The following is a 21973-nucleotide window of genomic DNA, read 5'->3' on the forward strand; positions in this document are numbered from 1 at the left end:
GTCCTCACAGGTGTAGTTATACACGTCCATGTCCACACACACACACACACACACACACACACACACACACACACACACACACACACACACACACACACACACACACACACACACACACACAATTTGTTGAAAAACAAATGTATCTCATTACTAGACAATTATAATCTAGGTTTTCAATTGACCAATGCATTGATTCATTTTTGGACCTGTGAACCTGGCCTTCTGTTCGCCCCCTGGCGTTTGCAATGAAGAACAACAACAATCTTAACTCTCAAGTTCCTACGTCATACAGTTTCACTTTCCATCCATGTTTTGAACAACATGCAAGTGAAGTACGTCCACGTCTTTGGTGCGAAACGAGAGATATGAGAGGCTTCTAAAAAGGTAAGGTAAGGATATTTGCGTTGATATCGTTGTGAAAAAAAGCAATGCCTTTGAAGAGCTCTACTTTTTGAGGTCATTTTAAATTGTGTCGTTGGATTTGTGCACTTCCTTGAAGTTTCATTTTCCCAGTCTCCGTGGTCACACTTACCCATTCCTTTGATTTTCACAGATGTTGTGATCTGATGGTAAAAGTGATGGTCTCTTTTATAGAGCGGGAAGGGAATTTATTTCTGAAACAGTGGATGAAAGTAATTTGAGGCATACTGTGCCTACTGCTCGATTGCTTTTTGTGGACCCTACTTGAACCTCAAGCAGTCAGTTCGCACATCTCTCTTTACAGTATACTATCAACATCAACGGTATCTCAAGCTGTTTCCATAGCAATGACCTCCGTTGACACAGCAGTTGAATAAAACAACGTTTCTGTTGATTATGTTGATGAAGTTTCGTGGCAACGTCCAGTATAGGGTGTCATTTAATGAAATATCCAGATAACCCCCACAAAAAAATGGTTACGTTGGCCTATTACATGGCAATGACAAATGTATTGACAATTTACGATCAGTGGTTTTGGTTGAAGGGAGACTTGGCTTGGTATACCTATGTATTCCTCCTGTATGTCTGTAACCCGGTTTTGCCCAGCAGATGGCGGAACTGTGCAGGACAGTGAGGGTGAGTGGCCTGCCCACTGATTTAAAGGAGGACCGGCTAACAGACAAGCTGTACATCTACTTCCTGAGCGCCAGGAATGGAGGAGGGGAAATAGCATCTGTCACCATTGTCAAGGCAACACCCGGCTCTGCCCTCATCACCTTTGAGGACATTGGAGGTCAGTGTGTGTGTGTGTGTGTGTGTGTGTGTGTGTCTGAGGCTCCAGGGAGGGGAGAGCTGGTGAGGTGCATCGGGGATAGAATGTGAATGATGAATTGGTAGAGAGAAGAGATCAGGAGACTGGAGACTTGATGGTGATGAATGGACTATTTCACCATAACGTAGAGTCATAAAGTAACAACTACAGTACGTCGTTTCCACTGCTAAGTTCCTTAGCAGTAGATTTCCATCTGGCTCGTTGACCATGGCCACTCTTTTTAAACTTCATTTTGCATCCATTTGCAAATGAACTATGAAATGCAAGGTATTATGCTTCATGGCCTGTCACTATTGATTAACTGTGAGCTCGGGTGTTGGCATACATTTCAAGGAGAGGCCAGGGGCAGGAGTGCTTAGTAAGGGTGTTTCTCTGACTGAGATTGATTTAGCTCTTGTACTCTGGTGACCCCGCATAGTGGCGAGGCGCGTGCTTCAACATGGCCGACACATTCTGAAGGTGGACGGGAAGAAGTATGAACTCACCTTGAGTGAACCTCACAAAGACCTGGACCCAAATAAGGTATGTTGTTGACACGATATTTGGAAAAAGGCGACACGTTTTGTTTAGACTTACATGTTCTCCCTCTTTCGCCCACTCTCCCTCTCCCGTTCAGGTCATCTTGAGCATGTCTGTTACTGTGGACTACAGCCAGCTACCTGGAGGAAAGGCAGCACTGACCAGCCTTGACAGGAGTCATGATGTCCAGATCCACTATAACAACCCAGAGCAGCTCTGCACCTTGCAGGGCCTCTACTCCCAGGTCCAGGCTGCACTGGTCCAAATCCTGGGGCTCCCTGTGGCCCTGGCCTCCACAGATACACCCCCACCTGGGGCCAATGATGTTCTGGGAGTCCTTACTAGAGGCACTAGGGGCCAAGCGAAGAGGACTCATACCCAGGAGGCGACAGGCTATCACAGGAGAGGTGATGAGCAGAGTGATCTAGGCTCAGGCCCACATAGGGACTTTACGTTTGGAGGTCAGGGCTGGGAGGGGGAGGGGACAGCCCAGGCAGAGGGGGGTGCTGTGGGTCTGTGTCTGTCTGAGGAACCCCCCATGGTGGAAGAGGACCTCTCCCTGATCATGGATGCAGACTTGTTCCAGTACCTGCAGAGGCAGTGTGGAGAGGAGTACCAGGAGATCCTCACCCAGCATGGGGTAGAGGTGGTGGACGTGACCGCAGAGGGGGTGACCACCCTGTTCCTACAGAGAGTCCCCGGGGTGGGGGACATTGGGCAGGAGCTGGAGCGTCTGAGGGGGGCTCGTGGGGAGCTGAGCCGGCTCTACCAGGAGAACGAGGCCAGGCTCCGGCGAGCCCAGCTGCCCAAGAGCGTCCTCTCGCCCAGGGGAGGCCTGTCCAGGGCCATGGAGGTCCTGCGGGTCAGGCTGCCCAAGCTGCTGCTCAGTGAGGATGACCGGAACATCTACATAGTTGGCAACAGCAGCGATGTGTCCGAAGCTAAACAGTTCCTCCTCCTGGGGGAGAGAGAGGAGGCGGTGGAGGATGTAGCCAGCTTGTTACGATCTCCCTCATCCACATCTGGTTCCTCCAAGCCAGGAGAAGAGGAGAGACTCAAACCCACTCTCTCCTCCACAGCAGGAACACCCCTGGACGCCAGGGTAGATAAGCTGCTAAAGCAATATGAGACGGAGAGGAGGACAGAGGGGGCCCGAGGGTATAAGTTTGCCCCCCGCTTCAAGGCATTAGGGCCGGCTGGGCTAGGAACCAGACCTAGGGACACAGTGACGGTAGGGGACACATCTCCAAGTATACGACCGGGCCTTGGACCCATGTTAGGCCATGACCTGTTTGGCTTAGACAGAGCAGGGTCAGGTGTTGGGGGACTCTCCAGGCCAGGTACACAGAGTAGTGGAGAGGATATACTGTTCAAGAGAGGTGAACCCCTGTTCACCCCCTCCTCTATGGAGAATGGACTCTTCCTGAGCTCAATACCAACACATGTTGGGCAGCAGGGTGAGACAGCCCCATTCACCTCAACTCTGAACACCTTGTCAGGGGGCAGCACCATCCCCACCACCATCTCAACCTCCGGGTCAGGATCCACCCTGAAGCGGGCCAGTAGTTTCTCGGGTCGGGCCAGGTCCAAGGTCCAGGAGCCAGGACAGAGTGAGGCTGAGAAGGCCACAACCAGAGCCAGGCGGTCCAATAGCTTGGACAGGAGAAATGCCTACAGTGCAGAGCTAACCATTTCCATGGTGATATGGAATTACATGAAGGAGGCCTACGCCACCCGTATACAGGACATAACCTCTGACCTGCATGTGAGGGAGAGCCAATCAGACAAAAGCAGTGACATCACTGTCATCCTTATGGGGGCGGAGTCATCTGTGGTGAACACCTGTCAGTTGGAGATGCAGAAACTGGTTGCCATGGTGAAGACAGACTTCTGTTTGCAGGAGTTGCCTCTGGCAGAGTTAGGCGTGTCTGACCCAGCAGATGAGACTTTAGAGGTGTGCTGTGCTGAGGTGAGGCAACGGTTCAAGAAGGTCTCCATCCAGACAATGAGAGATAGCGTGTTTCTGATTGGCCCCAAACAGCTGTGCTCTCAAGTGGGGGCAGCACTGAGGGAGGTGTTCCCTGGAGAGACAGGCCAGAGGGGGGGAGAAGAGGACTTCTCTGTCCCCTCTACCTCCACTTTGAATCAGTCCAGTTCATTTCAGATGAAGGGGGTCCAGAACTCCACACAGTTTCAGACCAATAGCCCTCAGCGGATGTCTGAGACTCAGAGAGGGGGAGAGGAGGGGCCTGGTGCCAACAGGGAGAAGAAAAACATCCAGAGGAGTGATTCTTCCAAGAGGACGAGGAACAGCGAATCAGAACACAAGAACACAGTTGTTAGCCAATCACCAGCGAGGAAAGACCCTGTCATAAAGGAGAAAGTGGAGAGGGGAGGGACCATGGAGGCAGACGGGCGCAAGACTGACACATTTCTAAGCTATTCAGCGATAGGTAACGGAGGAAGCCCGGGAGCGGTGAATGGCGGCGGTACCAATCAAGACATGGTCACGCCCCCAAACGAAAGCAACCTGAGATCCAGAGTGACCCAGAAGGACAACAACAGACAGTCTGGTGGAGCAGAGAACCAGGAGAGGTCAGGGTCAGGGGGAGCTCTGACACGTCACGGCCCGGGAAGGTCTAGTCTGTCTGGGGCACGGACACAGATCTGTGTGTGTGGGGAGAGTGGGGCGTCAGTGAAGAGGACAGGGTGTGGGGTGACCCTGTGCCCACAGTGCCTTCTCAAAGTCCACGTCCAATGCAGGGTTTGCCCCAAGGCTGAGGTGGCAGTTCCACAGGGCGTCCAGGGTAACATGAGCTACTCTGAGATGCCCTTCACCCTGCCAGGCCATGGCAGAGACCCCGTCGTTAAGATCACCTACTGCATTCCAGATGGCATTCAGGGGGTAAGGGCAAGACTTCTCTACCAGGCTATCTGATGAGCCAATTACAGTTGACATTTTAAACGTGTCATGTCAACTGTCCAAATGCACTCTTGGCATTATTAAATCAGCTTACCGTAATTTCCGGACTATTAAGTGCACCTGAATATAAGCCGCACCCGCTGAATTTAAAAAATATATATTATTTTGAACATAAATAAGCCGCACATGTCTATAAGCCGCAGGTGCCTACCGGTACATTGAAACAAATGAACTTTACACAGGCTTTTACGAAACACGGCTTGTAACAAAAATAAATAGGCTTTAACAAAACACTGCTTGTAACAAAAATAAATAGGCTTTAACGAAACACGGCTTGTAACAAAAAATAATAATTAGCAGTAAGCTTTAGTTGTCTTTTTGCACTGAGTCAATTCCTCACGCTGCTGTTTCCAACGTCTTATCATCGACTCATTAAGACCAAGCTCCCGTGCAGCAGCTCTATTTCCTTTTCCAACAGCCAGATCAATCGCCTTCAACTTGAAAGCTGCATCATATGCATTTCTCCGTGTCTTTGCCATGATGAGGGTGACAAAATGACTACCGTAATCAGAATGATGGGAAGTTTGAGAGCGCTCGATTTAATCTAAACAGTAAACTAAAAAGTTGTTTGACCTTAACCCGTTCGGCAATTTCACTGGTCTAATGAAAGCTTCATGCCGGCAAAAAACTGAGCACGTCACAGAATGTGTTTTTTTTTTTAGAAAAAAAAATTGAAAGCGGGAAAAATCCATATATTAGCCGCGTCATTGTTTAAGCCGCGAGGTTCAAAGCGTGGGAAAAACGTTGCGGCTTATAGTCCGGAATTTACGGTATATCAAAATGTTAAGTCTTAAGTATTCCTTGTCAGTAATTGCTTGCTTTGCATTTCTAAGTTGTCATGTTTAACTCCTAAACTGTCTGGTGGCTTTTACAATCTGGAACACACCCCACTATCTGCCACATGTCCCTCTCTTGTTGTAGAGGGGCCACCCCTCGCCTGGCTCTGCATTTCGGGGGGGAGTATTTGAGGCCTACCTTCCCCTATGTGAGAGGACCAGGAAACTCCTACCGCGGCTGGAGAAAGCCTTCAGGCTAGGCCTCACCTTCACTGTGACGGGCAGGGAGCCAGGGGCCAGGGTCAGCTGGGACAGCATCCCCCACAAGACCAGCCTGCAGGGGGGCAAGTCTGGGTGAGTACTGGAGTCACAGTACCCATTAGTGACTCTCGACTGAAATAGCAACAGTAAAGAGCAGAAAGTCAGGGGTCAGTGTTATGTGCTGGTCATTTTATTACCTAGTGTGTGTCCCAAATGCCACCCTATTCCCTTTATAGGTCACTACTTTTGGGGGTATGATGCCATTTAGGATGTAACCTATGTAAGAAAAGCCCTATTGAGCTCTGGTCAAAAGCAGTGCACTATAGAATTAGGGTGCCATTTGAGATATACGCTATAATGTAATTTTGTGTCCACACAGGAATGGTTATCCAGACTCCACCTATCTGAGTCGACTGTCTGAGGTACTGAGGGCTCATGGGATTGAGGAGGCCCCTGCCAAGTCGCAAGACCAAAACAAAACCTGACAAGGATAGTCTTATCCATGTTTTTAATCAAGGTGTTTGTTTCTATCCGGTGTTGTAAGAATTTAATCTGTATGTATTTTGCACTGTGTCCCTAGACTCCCAAGAAATGTGGAACGCTTGTGTGAGTCTGTATAGTAATAAGCCAATGAGAGAAGTCCTTTTGGTTCTTAAGAGTTTTATAGTTGTACTGTTGTTCATGCTTAATCAGGACCAGTTGATTTACACAGATATTTTACGGATGATAGTGGCACAAAAGTTTTTTGAGCTACTATTGTTATTGGACCAATATTAGTCCTGGCAGCTATTGTTTATTTGAGCTGTACCGTGTTTTGGATCTCCAGAGATTTCTGACAGTGAACATTCCCGTCTTTATCTTACTGTAACCGCGTACCGTCCATATCTTTTCTGTACTCCCACAGCTGATAGCATTCCCATTCATTATGTAAACACTCAAAACATGAGCCATAAAATATCAAGGAATTGCAGTTCCATATTGTTTCCTCACAGTAGCATCCTAATAACACAGTAACAAAGCCACAGCTCCAGGTCCAGTCTTTTTTTTTCTTCCCGTTATGCATTTTTATTAGTCCTGGAAAACATGTAAGGCATATGGTAACATTACACATTGAAGCATTACAAGCTCTAGAGCCCATACTGTGGACAGCATGGCACCACGTACGCAGTAAAACCCAGTCAAGCACAGAAGCAGCATCAATTCAAAGGGTTTAAAAAACAAAGTGGGGACAACTTAATAGAAGAGTGGAAAACAACACTATAGACAGAAGGAACGAAAACAACACTATAGACAGAAGGAATGAAAACAACACTACAGACAGAAGGAACGAAAACAACACTATAGACAGAAGGAGAGAAGGAATGAAAACAACACTACAGACAGAAGGAGAGAAGGAACGAAAACAACACTATAGACAGAAGGAACGAAAACAACACTATAGACAGAAGGAACGAAAACAACACTATAGACAGAAGGAGAGAAGGAACGAAAACAGCACTATAACAGAAGGAGAGAAGGAACGAAAACAACACTATAGACAGAAGGAGAGAAGGAACGAAAACAACACTATAGACAGAAGGAGAGAAGGAACAAAAACAACACTAGACAGAAGGAACAAAAACAACACTATAGACAGAAGGAGAGAAGGAACAAATACAACACTATAGACAGAAGGAGAGAAGGAACAAAAACAACACTATAGACAGAAGGAGAGAAGGAACGAAAACCTAGCAAACAAATCATTGTGTAGGTAGAATAGCTGTCTCACAGTAAACCGTGTGTGGAAACTGAGCTGTCTGGACGGGAAAGTGACAATGGACCTGTTTTTCTGAAGCTTTCCCATAGACGGGTTCATGTGCATCTTGTCATGAGGCTGACTTGACAGTGTCAGATGGGGGAAGAGGAGGGGGAATGGGAGCGGGTATGGGTGCAGTGAGGAGAGGCGAGGGGGGGGGGAGCAGGTATAGGTGCAGGGATTTGGCTGCTGTTGGCACCGTGAGGAAGAGGGTGGAAAGGGACTCCCTCTGCACAGAGCCACTACTGAACTATACAGTGGAAGGAATAATGAACTATACACACGTGCCTTTTTTCCAGGTCACCTACACACAGATCCTAGTGTACTATACACATCGTAACAAACCTAGCCAAATGCACCAGACACTCACAGCATTTCTATAGAGTCGTGGAATATGTTGGTAGTTGGCACATTGCAACAGTTTTTAGTGATTGCTAATGAAGAGCCAGAGACAGCCAGAAATGGTTGGGTGGTTTTCTTTTAGGGAAGGGGGGGGGGGGGGGGAGGATGGGTGGGGGCTGTACGGCTCTGGATGTGGTAATAACCGTCAGACTGGGATTCTCTTTCTAACTAGGAATACACTCCACCAAGCACTGCGATTGACATAAGACTGGAAAGGAGGACGATATAGTGTGTGTGAGAGAGAGAAAAACGAAGAACAGATGTACTCAAATGTAGTCATTTCTGATCAAGAGTAAGGGAAGCTGTTTGGAATGACCTGTGAGAAACCATGTGAAACAGTGACATTAAGACCTGCCAATCAAAGGAACCCTGTTATCTAGAACAATACAGCTGGGAGCTGTGATGTTTTCCGATGCATGAAATGCCCTAGTTTCTTGAAGGATCATCGCTGGTTTTAGAGCTCTTGCATAAGAATGTGTGTCTGGCTGGAAAAGCAATTCAAGCTGACACACAACGTAAATTCACCAAGCTGGAAAAGCAATCGGGCACTAGGGGTTGGGAGGAGTGGGTTAGGGCTCAGGCACAGCCAACATCAGATTCATCCTGTCCTCTCTGACACCCAGTTACACCCCACGCCCTAGCCACTCACTACACCCACCCACCCGTGTGCTGCAGCTGAGTTCATCTAAGAGACCTTTTGGTTCTATCAAACAGGAAGAAAAACATTGAATCAAATGACATATAATCTCTGCACCACATGCCATTGGATGCATGCAATTTAATTCCAGATGTTAATGTGATGTGTGCGTATGGTGTGATGAGTGTGTGTATGGAGAGGGGAGAGGGCGGGGCTTTGGCTAACTGATAATTGACTAGAACCAAAGAGCTCTCGAGGTGCAATAGAGGATAGTGGAATGTCTGAGACCAACAGGCTGTATGTGAACTGGGATCGGCTTTCGGGCGGATATGTTGCGTCTGGGACAGATCTAGAGCTGCGTTTCTATCTGTGCAGCTGTGAAATATGGCCTCGCTATGACATCCGCTACACATCTGCTACCTCACTCTCTCTCATCCCATACAAACCATTTGGAGTCAGGCTAAGAGAAACAGGAAACCGGAGTAGGGTGGTGTTCACAAAGCTAAACTAGAGAGAGGTGGATGAAAGAAATGGTCCATGATTCACCTGGTTATGTATATTTTTGAATGGATGTTTTATTTCTCTTTTTAGGGTTTTTTGGTTGCAATTCTAAGAAGATTGTAGTTTGTGTGCTTTGCTGTGCAGCCTAATCGTCCACGCACCTCGTCCATGCACTCATCCCTGTTATGGAGATTACATGGTGTGGTTGTTAACGCATAGGCCTGTCGACTGATGTGGGCGTCAGTTTGTTGTTGTAGACGTCTGAGGCCTGATAATACTCTGTTGACACATTTCACTGATCTGAGATCAGCGAGGACTGTGAGGAGTTTGGATATGGAGGGAGGTGCCTCTCAACAAGGTAGTGTGTCTGTGTGTCTGTGTGTGTGTGTGTTAGGATCGAGGCATGAGAGCAAGACCCCAATCAATCAGAAATGACTAAAACCTTTTGTAAACTGTAGCAAAATTCTATCAGCAACCATAAGCATTTGGGACAGAAATCATACACAGATTGTTTTTGTTTTTCTACAAGGTCATAGGAAAAGTACCCAAAAACATTTGTTTTCTTCTCCTTTTCATTGAATGCACCGTTGTAGTCAAGACATTGACAGAGGAGTACATACAGTTTGGCACAAATGGTCAGGCCCAACAGAAAGGCTCATCACATTGAAAAGGAATGTAGTTAGGCAGGTCCCACCGTAAAGAGTATGAACTTTGAACTTTAAACCCCTTGGAAAACAAAACAAAAAAAACATAGGTCAAACCAAAAAAAACAAACATATTAAGTAAAACATCCTTTTACTGAAGCATTAGCTTCTGACATGGCATTCAGAAAACAGAAACACCGTCCACAGGTTCACAGAAGGAGCCCAGCAGATCAGAAAAGAACACTAACCAGAGCCTGACAGAACACAGTCACTCCCCACACCGGCATGGCACTCACACTCAGTCCCAGGCCCACTGCTGTCCCCGCTACACCGGGTCGTCCCTTTCACAGCCCCGGATGAATGGTATGACTTGAGCTGCCACCCAGGAGAAGCTGGCAGAGGGTAGAGGAGGAGATGTGTGCTTGTGTTTCGCGTGCATGCAAAAGTGTCACTTCCGCTGTACTTCCAGTGAGTTTCAGCAGATACAGTATGGTCTCTTTGAGTGGGGAAGGAGCGAAGCGGATTCAGAGCCAGCGGGACTGGAGTGGGACTGCCATGCCTGGAAGTGCATTAAGATCAGCGAGCAGAGTGCAAAATACCTATACCAACTGTCCTCTTAACATTGGCCTCATCAGAGAAGGGGAGGAGCGAGAGAAAGAGAGGATTAGAGCTAGACAGCTGTGAAGATAAAGAGTGTAAGGAAGGGGAGGTTGTAATGGGGTTGAGGAGGGGCAGGTGGGAGTCTTTTTTCGTAACCTGACAAACGACCTGAGGACACACACATCTTCACACACAGTGACTGACACACAACATGAGGGAGGCCACTCATGCTAACACAACAACTTCTTTACAAAGTCACTAGTCACCATTTTGAGACTCTTCACAGACAGACTGGCAGGCAGACAGGCAAGTGTGTGAAGGGCATGGATTCTCACATCTTTCCAAATGGGAGAGTAGTGGGGTGTTTTTGAAGTCCATACTGCAGGACTCCTGCTCATAACAGGTTTAGCTTCCGTCCATATTGTATTATAGACAATTCATCTCTGACGTGAGAACGAGTATCAGATTCATTCAATATAATTTAGAGGAGGTCGAAAACAAAACCCTGCTTCATTGATACAAAGGGGTCCCCTATAATCAACTTCTGAAAACCAGTCTTGCTGTTCTAAATTATGTCCACAAGGGGCAGCAGTGCATTCGTATGGGAGAGGCCAACTATTGATTGTGGCCCGAGGTGTGCCACCCCCACACAGACTATATGGGATTTGAATGTCCTCATAATATACTGATACAAAGAGAAATATTTCCAGAGTGTAGTAACTAGGATGTTAGCCTGATTTTACTGCTCTGTACTACAGCTTTAATACTAAAGCCGGGGGTTTCATTAGACACTTTACTGCTCTGTAATACTGCTCACTCACTCACTCGCTCACTCAGATAGACTGAGAAATAGACCACAGCGCCATCTCTGACGAGCCTGTTGCCTGTTGCTATGCCGACCAGAGAGAGAGAGAAAGAGATGGAGAGAAAGGAGAAGGGGGAGGGACGGGTGAGAATGCACACCAGCAGGAGTTTTTTTACCCTTCTAAACGCCCCTGTTCCAGATCAGGGCAAACGACAGGCGAGCGGTCACTGTGAAAGGAGTGGAATGCCATGGAATGTCAGGGGAGGAACAGGGTCTGATATCAAGGAACTGGGCGGCATTCACTCTATCTTACTCCATTCAAATGTCTTAGTGTCTCTACACAACACTGCCTCTTTGAACACATCGTCCTGTGTGTGTGTGTGTGTGCCCCTTGTTTGAAGAGAAACAATTTTCTCTCCTAATTGGCACTGTGCGCTGCTTGCCAACAGTTGGTTCATTAGAAACATCAGTGTGTGTACAGAGCACCAAAACTAAGCCCTGATTTCTCCCTCCCTATTTAATACTGGACCAAATGGCTCATTCATTCTCTGTCTGGAGCTTCATCCTGTCACACGCTATTGTCTGGTCTCTAGTGTGTCACCTCTAGGATTATGGGACATGTAGTGTGGGCTCAGCTGTGAGGTGGAGCTGTGTGATACTAGAAGTGCCATGGCATTTAAGGGATGTGCCACTAACCTTTCTTCATATACTTAAATAAAGAGTGGGTAGTGGGGACTGACAGGGGAGTTCTGTAACCACTGGCTTTGGAGTCAAGCATCACACAGCCATGCAAACATCTCCAGGGGAGCTGATAGCCAATCACAGACAAGCAAACACTGACTGACTCATGCACAGTGACATAACACAACACTGGACCGTATGTGAGATGGTGGGTGGGTGTGGTTCTGTCTGTCTGTCTGTGGGTTTATACCACAGGGAGAGGGGGAGGGTAGGGGGAACTCAGTAGAAGGAGAGGTGGCAGGTGGAAGTCAGCGCAGGGCAATCTAGCATAGTGGGAGTCGACATGGAGAGGGACATGGAGGGAGGAGGGGCGCTGTGTGAGTTGGAATGGGTCGAATTATCGTTGTCAAGGCAACAGTGATGCGCCCCAGGCCTGGGCATTATACCCACACTGTCCCTCTGTGTCTCTCTCTCTCTCTCTCTCTCTCTGACTCTCTCTCTGGGGTCTCAACAGGCAACACCTTCAGACTGTTATGACATGAGTCATAGGAGAGCATATAGTAGTGGTCATTTTCCCATGGTGGCGAGGTGAGGGCGGGATCTGTTTTGTGAGCCCGGCTATCATTAAGGTGCACTGGGGATGAGGGAGCGTGAAGGATTCAGAAATAAAGTGACCCTTGCTTGAGTGGGGGAGGAGAGAGAGGGGAGGAGGGGGAGGGGTGGATATAGGCCCAGGCCTGAGCATTCGCTGTCAGAGTGGACTGGGGAGGGGTCTGAGAGATGATGGTAGGGATGACAGATTGACTGCTGTGCAATGAGTCTATAAAGCCCACCCCCATCCCCCGCTCTCCCAAGTCCAACCCACACACACCACACCTCCCTTTCCCTCCCCCACCACATTTCCCCTGCCCTGTCACCCCCTCCCAAACCAAACCCCTGCTCCCAGGACAAGAGCTCCCCGATGGTCTGCCTGCCTGACTATCCATCCATCCATCAATCCCTCACTCTCACTTCTCCTCTTTCTTGGGCTCCTCCTTCTTCTCCTCTTTCTTCACCTCGTTTTTCTCCTCGTTTTTCGGCTCTTCCTTCTTCTCTTCTTTCTTGTCCTCCTTCTTGGAGTCATCCTTCTTCTTGTCGTCTTTCTTCTTGTCCTCCTTTTTCTTGTCCTCCTTCTTCTCCTCTTTCTTCTCCTCCTCTGGCATGGGCTCGGTGATGAGGATCACCTTGCCGATGTTGTTTCTCTCCTGCATTCTCCGCATGGCATCGCCCACCTGGATAGAGAAGCAGAGGCAGAGAGACAGACATGAACAAATGAATGATGGACAGTGGGAGAGGGGGAGGGAGAGTAGATATCCGTCTATCATCATGTGTCCAGGACCGCTGGTTTGTCTTTCACACAAATATGCATACATAGCCACATAACCCCCCCCCCCCACACACACACACACACACTAAAATTGCTCTCCAAACCCTTAGAAGGAGATGAGGCCAGGCACCACACGCATAAATTGCCCAGTCTATCACTCCTTAAACAAACTAGAGGCAAGTATCAGAACATGGGAGAGTGAAGTTTGTACAAACTTTAGTGGGAGGATGTATTAATAACTGAGAGAGATGGAGTAAACGTGAGCCTGAGTCAGTGCTTGACGGAGAGAAAGCAAGGGCAAAATCTGTAGATGGAGAATCATGTAGATCGAGAGAAAGAACGAAGAAAAACTGGTGGGATTATGAATCCGTATTCTGTGTTTAAAAATTCAAATGCACTGCTAAATTCGACGTTTACTTTCATGTGAAAGTACTTCAGTTTAAAACTGTCTATGTCGTCCCCGTATGTTTCATTAAACCACAGGATAGATAACACGTATGGGACTCATTGAGAGCTGGACAATGTATTGATCATGTCACATTACCATCATTGACTGACTGGTTCCTAGGTGCCTGTCACAGCGTCACGTCAGAGGCCGGTCCCCAGGGTTGTGCCACAGCCCGGGTTGATTGACCCATAGGTTTCTTGCCTACTTGTCAGTCATAGTGACAAAGGGGCGGATCCTAGACAGGCCAGCCCCACCCTATACCGACCCGCTCGTCTCTGCCTAATGTCTGCGTCTGTCTCTCCATCAGAGGAGGCTGGTGGGAGGAGCAATAGGAGGACGGGCTCTGTGTAATGGCTGGAATGGAATTCATGGAACGGAGTCAAACGTGGTTTCCGTATGTTTGATGTGTTTGATACCGTTTCATTTAATCCATTCCAGCCATTACAATGAGCCCGTCCTCTTATAGATCATCCTACCAGCCTCCTCTGCACTCCACCCCTCCCGTCTACCCCCCACCCACGCCAGCCCGCACAGGCAGGCAGGCAGACCACCGAAAGACCAATGCCACGGCAACAGAGGGCCATCTCCTAGCAACCCAAAGCCTTGTCAAAGCTTGGCCCTGAGACACACACACACACACACAGGCATGGAAGAGGGGGAGTCATGTCGGAGTTAAGGAGGGAGAGGTGATATTCAGGTGATATTCAGATGGACGGAATGCTTAATTAAAGATGCAGCCCGGGATCTTAAGCACTTACAAATTTGTAACATATTGTACGAATTGGAATTATTAACATATCATACGAATTGCCCAAAAATGCTATATATAAAAAAATATATACATATTTTTTTATATATTTTTTAATTTTCAGGACGTAACATGCCATGATAAATGGTAGTACACAATTTGTGCACAATTTCCGGGGACCCATTTTGACTTGTGAACACTACTTTCAAAATTACTGGCTGATATTATACAAAAGCTCTGGAACACCACTTTAATGAAAAACCTATGAAGGGGAGGAGGAGGTGGAGGAGGAGAGGACTGAGACTATGGAGGTGCGGTAATCAGGGGCGGGGACGCCAGGGATTTATAAGTGTAGCTTGTGTGAATGAAACCACAACGAGCCCAATTACTGAAGCAGCACTGTAATTGTTGTTCGTACTCAAGCATCCAGCCTTCAGTCACTCACTGCTCCGCTCTCTCTCTCTGAAAGTCTGCCTCAGCCGTCTAACTGAGTGTTCTCACAGTGAGTGGCTCCCTACCTCCCTGCAGTGTATGCACTAATAATCACAACTAGAAGCACTGTCTGTCTGTCTGTCAGTCTGAGAACGGTAAGACCCTCTAGACATCAGAACTGACGAACCAGCACCCCCCTAAATATATTGTTCTTTTTTTACTCTTTAATTACTTGTTACTTTTATCTCTTATTCTCATCCGTATATTTCTCAACTGCACTGTCGGTTAGGGGCTGGTAAGTCAGCATTTCACTGTAAGGTCTACACCGGTTGTATTCGGCGCACGTGACTAATACAATTTGATTTGATTTGATATGCTCTACAGTACAAAGCCCTGACGGAGTTGCTCAATATGAGTTAACATGTTTAATATAGTGCAGACATGGAGCAGGACAGGATAGATCAGGGGGGGGGGGGGGGGGTGATAGATGGAGTCAGGGTGTGGTGTCTGGGATCCCCGGGGCACATTAATCGATAGACCATCTTATTAATTCAAGTTGAAGAGCTGTTTTATGCTGATGATATGTAATAGAATTCACACCAAGAGGAATTGTAACAGCTATTACTACATGCCACTTCCTGTTACAATCATCTTTCCTTGAACTCTATCCACCGCATTTCTCTATCCTTCTCTCATCTACCCTCTTCCATCCTCCACTCCTTCATCCCATTCTGTCTCTCGTTGTCATACCCGGGGCCCCTCCCTAAGACAGAAGCGCTGGCAGACCAACGGGGAGTTACCATGGCAACAGGAGAGAAAATGAGAAAAAGATACACAGAGAGAAAGGGAGGGTGTGAGGCGGAGAAAGAGAGAGTTCAGAGAGTAAGTGAATAAGCTGTGGATACAGACAGACAGAGAGAGAGAGAGACCGAGAGAGAGAGACCGAGAGAGAGACCGAGAGAGAGAGAGACCGAGAGAGAGAGCGCGAGACAGAGAGAGAGAGAGAGCGAGACAGAGAGAGAGAGAGCGAGACAGAGACAGAGAGAGCGAGACAGAGAGAGAGAGAGCGAGACAGAGACAGAGAGAGCGAGACAGAGAGAGAGAAAGCGAGACAGAGAGAGAGAGAGTGAGACAGAGAGAGAGAGAGACAGACAGAGAGAGAGAGAGAGAGAGTGAGACAGAGAGAGAGAGCGAGACAGAGAGAGACAGACAGAGAGAGAGAGTGAGACAGAGAGACAGACAGAGAGAGAGAGAGAGAGTGAGACAGAGAGAGAGAGAGACAGACAGAGAGAGAGAGAGAGAGTGAGACAGAGAGAGAGAGCGAGACAGAGAGAGACAGACAGAGAGAGAGAGTGAGACAGAGAGAGAGAGACAGACAGAGAGAGAGAGTGAGACAGAGAGAGAGAGAAACACTTCTCTCTGGTCAGTATCACAGGCCTAACCATTGACTGGCCCTAGCATTAACCAATGAACATATCAGTCCCCTCTTTCTTCCCCCTCTCTCCCCTTCTCTCACCCTTCTCTCTATCCCTCTCTCTGTAAATCTGATTCTCTTTCACTCAAAGAGACATCTGATGGAGGGAGAGACTTTTATTCACAGACACATGTGCCTAATCTCATCCAGTCTCATAGAGCCACGCCCAACCATACACACACACACGCACAAACGCGCACAAACACAAACACACACCCACCTGTTCGAGGTGATAGGTGGAGTCGATGCGTGGTTTGATCTTGCCCTGCCTATAGAGGTCCAGGATGGTGGTCATGGCCTGCAGGATGACCTCCACCTCTCCGTCCAGGTAGCCCAGGTGGAAGCCACACACTGACTTGTTGTTCTGGATCAGGCTGAGCGTGTGGATGGAGAACTGGTGGTACCAGGTCTTAGCCACCGCCAGAAGGTTCTTCTTCTGGCCTGCTAGCATGTTAGCTGCACCTGCAAGGGGAGAAAGCACAAAGGGTTAAAGGGTGTTAATGCGTTAAAACGGGTTGCCTCTAATAGTGTGTGTGTGTGTGTGTGTGTGTGTGTGTGTGTGTGTGTGTGTGTGTGTGTGTGTGTGTGTGTGTGTGTGTGTGTGTGTGTGTGTGTGTGTGTGTGTGTGTGTGTGTGTGTGTGTGTGTGTGTGTGTGTGTGTGTGTGTGTGGTGTGTGTGTGTGTGTGTGTGTGTGTGTGAGAGAATGGGGCAGGGGTCCTGGTGTCGGTTTTATTCTCAGTGTAGGGTCAGTTTGGGTCTGTGTATAATTGATTGACTGATCAGCCATTGTTCCCCAGTCCACTTCAGTCCACTTCAGTCCACTTCAGTCTCATCTACCCCAACTCCCTCTTTCTCCCTCTACCTCCCTTGCTCTGGCCTTACCCTCTCTGCCCTCAACTTTTTGTCGCTGGGTCCCCCTCTTTTATCTCTCTTTAACATTATCTTTTCAGTATGTCCCATTTCAGTGCCATTTTCCCGATGGACAGTTCTATTGCCAGGCTGAGGTCCTGGCAGGTACCACATAGCCTACAATCCTCACCCACCCACCCACCCACTCACTCACTCACTCACTCACTCACTCACTCACTCACTCACTCACTCCCTCTCTTCCTCTTTTCTTTCCCCCGTTCTGCCTCTCTTCCTTTATGCTCTGTCTCTTTCCCGTTCCCTCTCTCTGTCCTCGTTTCTCCCTCCCAGCCTCACTTTCCACACATCCCCTTTTCTCTCTCAATCTCTGTTCTCATAACCCTCTCTGCCCTCCTCTCTCTCTCTCTCTTTCTCGCTCTGTCTCATCCTCTCTCTTTCACTATCTCCCTCTCTCCTGTGGATGGGACACAAAAGCGTGCTTAGAGAGAGGAGAGGGAGCTGGAGAGGTATTCAGTCTGCTACATTCAGACATTCCAGGTTCCGTGTGGATAGAACGCCCATTGTTCCGCCATGCATACTTCTGATAAACTGGTATGGGAGCAGCGGGGGGGGGGGGGGGGGGGGGGGGGGTGTTAGAGAAGGGTTGAGCGGCTGAATGGATCAGGGTGGTTAGTCTTCTTTGCAACATGCAGAAGGCAAGGCCCTGTTCTCCAGGCATGCCTCCCAAGCCCACTGTCCCATGCATGCCATGCCCGCTGCAAATTGGCATCATCACAGAGAGAGACTACAGAGGCCTTTCCACAGACAACACACACACACACACACACACACACACACACACACACACACACACACACACACACACACACACACAGGACATGGACCTCTGTAGGGAAGCAGTGCACCCAGGAAGTGCCTAATAATTCACAACCCTTTGTGTATGTTTTGTGCACACTGTGCTATTTGTGTTCTAAACCACTGGTATTGATATGTCTTGAAATAAAGCAAAGTATGATTGAGGTCTTTTGTCCTTCCTGTCTCACCGTAGGTGATGAGCTTGCCCATGGGCTTCAGCAGGTTGTAGGCCTTGTGGGTGTCTGAGCCTCCCAGAGGATCCAGCACAATATCCAGCCCTGGAGGAGAGGAGAGGAGAGGAGAGGAGAGGAGAGGAGAGGAGAGGAGAGGAGAGGAGAGGAGAGGAGAGGAGAGGAGGAAAGACAGAGAGAGGTAGTCAGTACAGCTCAATGTTGCTTGGTTGGTATCGTATTAGAATGCCGGTGGTGTAGAGGGAGGAGGGCAGGTCTTGCTATGTTTTTGCAGAGCAGCTCATACATATGCCAAATGACGGGAGGGGAGAGAACGCTGGAATTCTACTCATTTTAATGTCACTGATAAGACAAGGAATAAACATTATCCTAACCTAGTCTGTTGGAGTTCCATTCCATTCCCAGGTAGTGATTTCTTGGAGAGAATAAATAATAAACTAAAGCTTGAGACCCAGGCTCATTCAGTTTCTCTGCAACGTTTTATATATCTTTGCTCATGCTGCCTCGATCTTTCCCAATTATGTTTTTTTTCTGTGAATGTGGGTCTCCTTAAAGTGGGTTAGTCCTCCTCTCCTCTCCTCTCCTCTCCTCTCCTCTCCTCTCCTCTCCTCTCCTCTCCTCTCCTCTCCTCTCCTCTCCTCTCCTCTCCTCTCCTCTCCTCTCCTCTCCTCTGTCCATTAGCTGATAGGCCCGTTGATTCACAAGGCTCTCAGGAGGACCCTGCCCTAACTGAGCCACAGTCACACAGACTGACAAACTCCTCATCGATCCCTGCCGCTAATTTGACATGTTCTACTGTCCAAAATATCAGTTATCCCCCCCCTCTCTGTCTCTCTCTGTCTCTGTCTCTGTCTCTCTCTCTCTCTTTCTCTGTCTCGCTGCTGCGAGGGGTACTACCAAATGAGCTCCTGGTATAAAATCCTCCACCCTGCTTCTATGAAACCAGAGGTAAGTGAGTAAAGATTGAGGAATTGGAGGACGTTCTGTTTCGGTGATGAGTGATGAATTGAATGTCTCCTAAGGCAGAAAGCGGGAGGGATCTTAAGTGCCCTGGCCTTGGGGATACGTTGGGGGATGTGATCCACACTGAGTTACAGGCTTCTCAAATACTTGGTCTGAGCGGAAAAGCACTTTTCTGTCTAGTGCCTATTACACCACCAACCGTCTCAAATGCACCCCAACTATCAGGGCTGAGAGTCGTGACGCAGCGAAATGGAAACGTCTAGCAGTTTGTTATCTGCAAATGGAAGACAAACACAACACTGCAACTACAGAGTATTCCTTAGGACAAACGGTCGCGTGACTCAGGGCCCATTACCCATCTCAGTATACTTATATCACGGATCATATTGTGGAAAGTATGGGTCACACCATGCTTATGTCCCAAATGGCGCCCTAGTCCCTATGTAGTGGACTACTTTTGACTAGGGCCCATAGGGTGCACTATATAGGCATTAGGGTTCCAGTTGAGACGCAGCCCATCTCCGTGCTGTAAGATAGGTCAGATGACCCCTGACCTCTCACCTTTGGGGCTGATCTTGCGGACCTCCTCCACGTAGTCCCGTGTACGGTAGTCAATGCAGTGGGTGACTCCGCCCTGGCTGATGGTCTCGTGCTTACTGGCCGACGCCGTCCCGAACACGGTCACGTCCTTCACTGTCTGGCACAGCTGGGTGGCCGCGATGCCAACACCACCTGGAGAGAGAGAGAGAAGTTGTTCGGAGAAAACGTAGAGACGGTAGATGTTGTTGCAGGTTATACATCCTGCCATGTTATAATACAACAGAGACAAAAGCTCCCAACATGTCATACACATAACCCCTAGTAGATTACATTTCTCAATTGTTGCTTTTTCTGTGTATTATTTTCCATGTAGAATTGTTTTTGTTGATATATTATTATTGTTGCTCAAACATATTGTTCATTTACAGTGTGTAATACTAATATATACATTGTGGGTAATACAGTGTGTAATACTAATATATACATTGTGTGTAATACAGTGTGTAATACTAATATATACATTGTGTGTAATACAGTGTGTAATACTAATATATACATTGTGTGTAATACAGTGTGTAATACTAATATATACATTGTGTGTAATACAGTGTGTAATACTAATATATACATTGTGTGTAATACAGTGTGTAATACTAATATATACATTGTGTGTAATACAGTGTGTAATACTAATATATACATTGTGTGTAATACAGTGTGCAATACAGTGTGTAATATTAATATATACATTGTGTGTAATACAGTGTGCAATACAGTGTGTAATACTAATATATACATTGCTTTGGCTACCGTGGCAACCACCCAGTCATGCCAATAAAGCAGAGAGAGAGGATAGGGAGACAAAGACGGATGGTTAAGACTTGTGTATGTATCCCTTAGTTTTCTACCTAGTTGTTTCTCTAAACAGGGTAACTATGGGGAGGAAGTATAATACCGAATAACTTCTATCCAAGCCTCACCAATCATTACCTCAAGAGATACTCACTCAGGGAGACACCTCCAACTCAATTCAACTCAGCTGATATAAAAATGTCTTGAGGCACCCATAAATGCCATTATATACATCCATTCTATTGCAGGGAAATGGGATTTGTTTTGTTTACTGGGACAGGCCAGGTCAGTCAATAAGAGGCTGGCTGTGTGTGTGTGTGTGGGGCTCAGGGGTAAGTAAGGAGAGCATTAAACACACATCACATTACCTCCTACCCGCCGCCCTGGGCAAAAAGGAACACCCACACAAAGACGTAGAGACACACAGAAACTAGCCATTGTATGTCAAATGACAATGGGTGACTTTAGCTTCATGCAAGATGACCTGACTAAGAATCTAGGGTAATTTGGGGTATTTGTTTTGGCTATGGGAGCAATGTGTGACATGGGGTCAAGAAAACAAGAAAACATTGTTTCGTAACTGTGCCAGTTGAAACAAAAACTTCTCATATGGGAATACATCTTTGAAACGACGAACAATGTATTGTCTATGATGACCTTTGTAGACAAAGTGGCAGCTGTGTGAGAGCATTGCTTTCTGTAGGTGTAACTTACATCAGCATGGCTGTTTGATGTAGTATTGGTGTGTGTGTATGATTCACTGTTTTTGAGCATACTGTATGTGTGTGTGTGTGTGTGTGTGTGTCACTGTGTGTGTCTTAAGCCTGGTCTCAATAGGTTACTGTTAAGTAGTGGGGCAGAACAGAGAGGACAGAGGGAGACTGACTGGATGGAGGATGTGAACTGAACGTGGTCCATAAAGGTCACTCACGCCTGACCAAGTAAAGGCCGCGTCTTATCTGAGGCCAGAGCCAATAGAGCAACGCAAACAGAGATTTCACAACATGGACATTTCCATTCAAACAGACGCCTGTCTCAAGCATATATAAACTGCTGTGGTTGACTGTGGTTATCACCAGCAACATGTTGGGATGGGAGTTGTGGTCCACTGCCTTGGTCACACTCACTCACACACCGTAAGCTTGAGTAGGCAGAGACAAAGGTAACCAAGGAGAGGTTATATTTTAATCTATTGTAGTCGCTGGTTGCTAAGTCGCACAGGCAGACCTCCTCTCCCCTTTGACTCTTACAAAGAAAAGAATCAAGAACGAGACCAATTCCCTCCTGGCTCTGCTCTGAAGAGACCTTGAGCCTATGGGAACTCAATAGACATTTCTCACTGTATTCAAGCCTGGCGAGGAAAAAGAGAGAAGGTCGGCG

General features: G+C 47.6%; 2 protein-coding genes across 3 annotated transcripts in view; one reads left to right on the top strand and one right to left on the bottom strand.

Moving 5' to 3' along the window:
• Positions 1-296: 296 nt before the first annotated feature.
• LOC115197579 (uncharacterized) lies at positions 297-7235 on the top strand. 2 transcript variants are annotated; one of them, XM_029759248.1, is made up of 6 exons: positions 297-389; positions 1030-1213; positions 1671-1774; positions 1869-4676; positions 5676-5884; positions 6171-7235. In XM_029759248.1, the coding sequence occupies exons 2-6, from the start codon at positions 1030-1032 to the stop codon at positions 6274-6276; spliced, it is 3411 nt and encodes a 1136-aa protein (XP_029615108.1). In that variant the 5' UTR covers positions 297-389; the 3' UTR covers positions 6277-7235. The 2 variants fall into 2 exon arrangements, with proteins under 2 accessions (XP_029615108.1, XP_029615100.1); XM_029759240.1 differs by having other exon boundaries at positions 297-384.
• Positions 7236-9184: 1949 nt separating this feature from the next.
• The window catches only part of LOC115197593 (synaptic vesicle membrane protein VAT-1 homolog), a 38469-nt gene continuing 25680 nt past the window's right edge, over positions 9185-21973 (bottom strand). The window contains exons 3-6 of the mRNA XM_029759259.1: positions 19763-19933; positions 18236-18325; positions 16545-16786; positions 9185-13127 (exon numbers count right to left, since the gene is read on the bottom strand). Of these exons, the coding sequence (XP_029615119.1) occupies positions 12864-13127; positions 16545-16786; positions 18236-18325; positions 19763-19933 (767 nt within the window). The 3' untranslated portion in view covers positions 9185-12863. The remainder of the gene's footprint in view (positions 13128-16544; positions 16787-18235; positions 18326-19762; positions 19934-21973) is intronic.

The sequence above is a fragment of the Salmo trutta genome, chromosome 1 (assembly GCF_901001165.1).
Source record: "Salmo trutta chromosome 1, fSalTru1.1, whole genome shotgun sequence".
NCBI lineage: Eukaryota > Metazoa > Chordata > Actinopteri > Salmoniformes > Salmonidae > Salmo > Salmo trutta.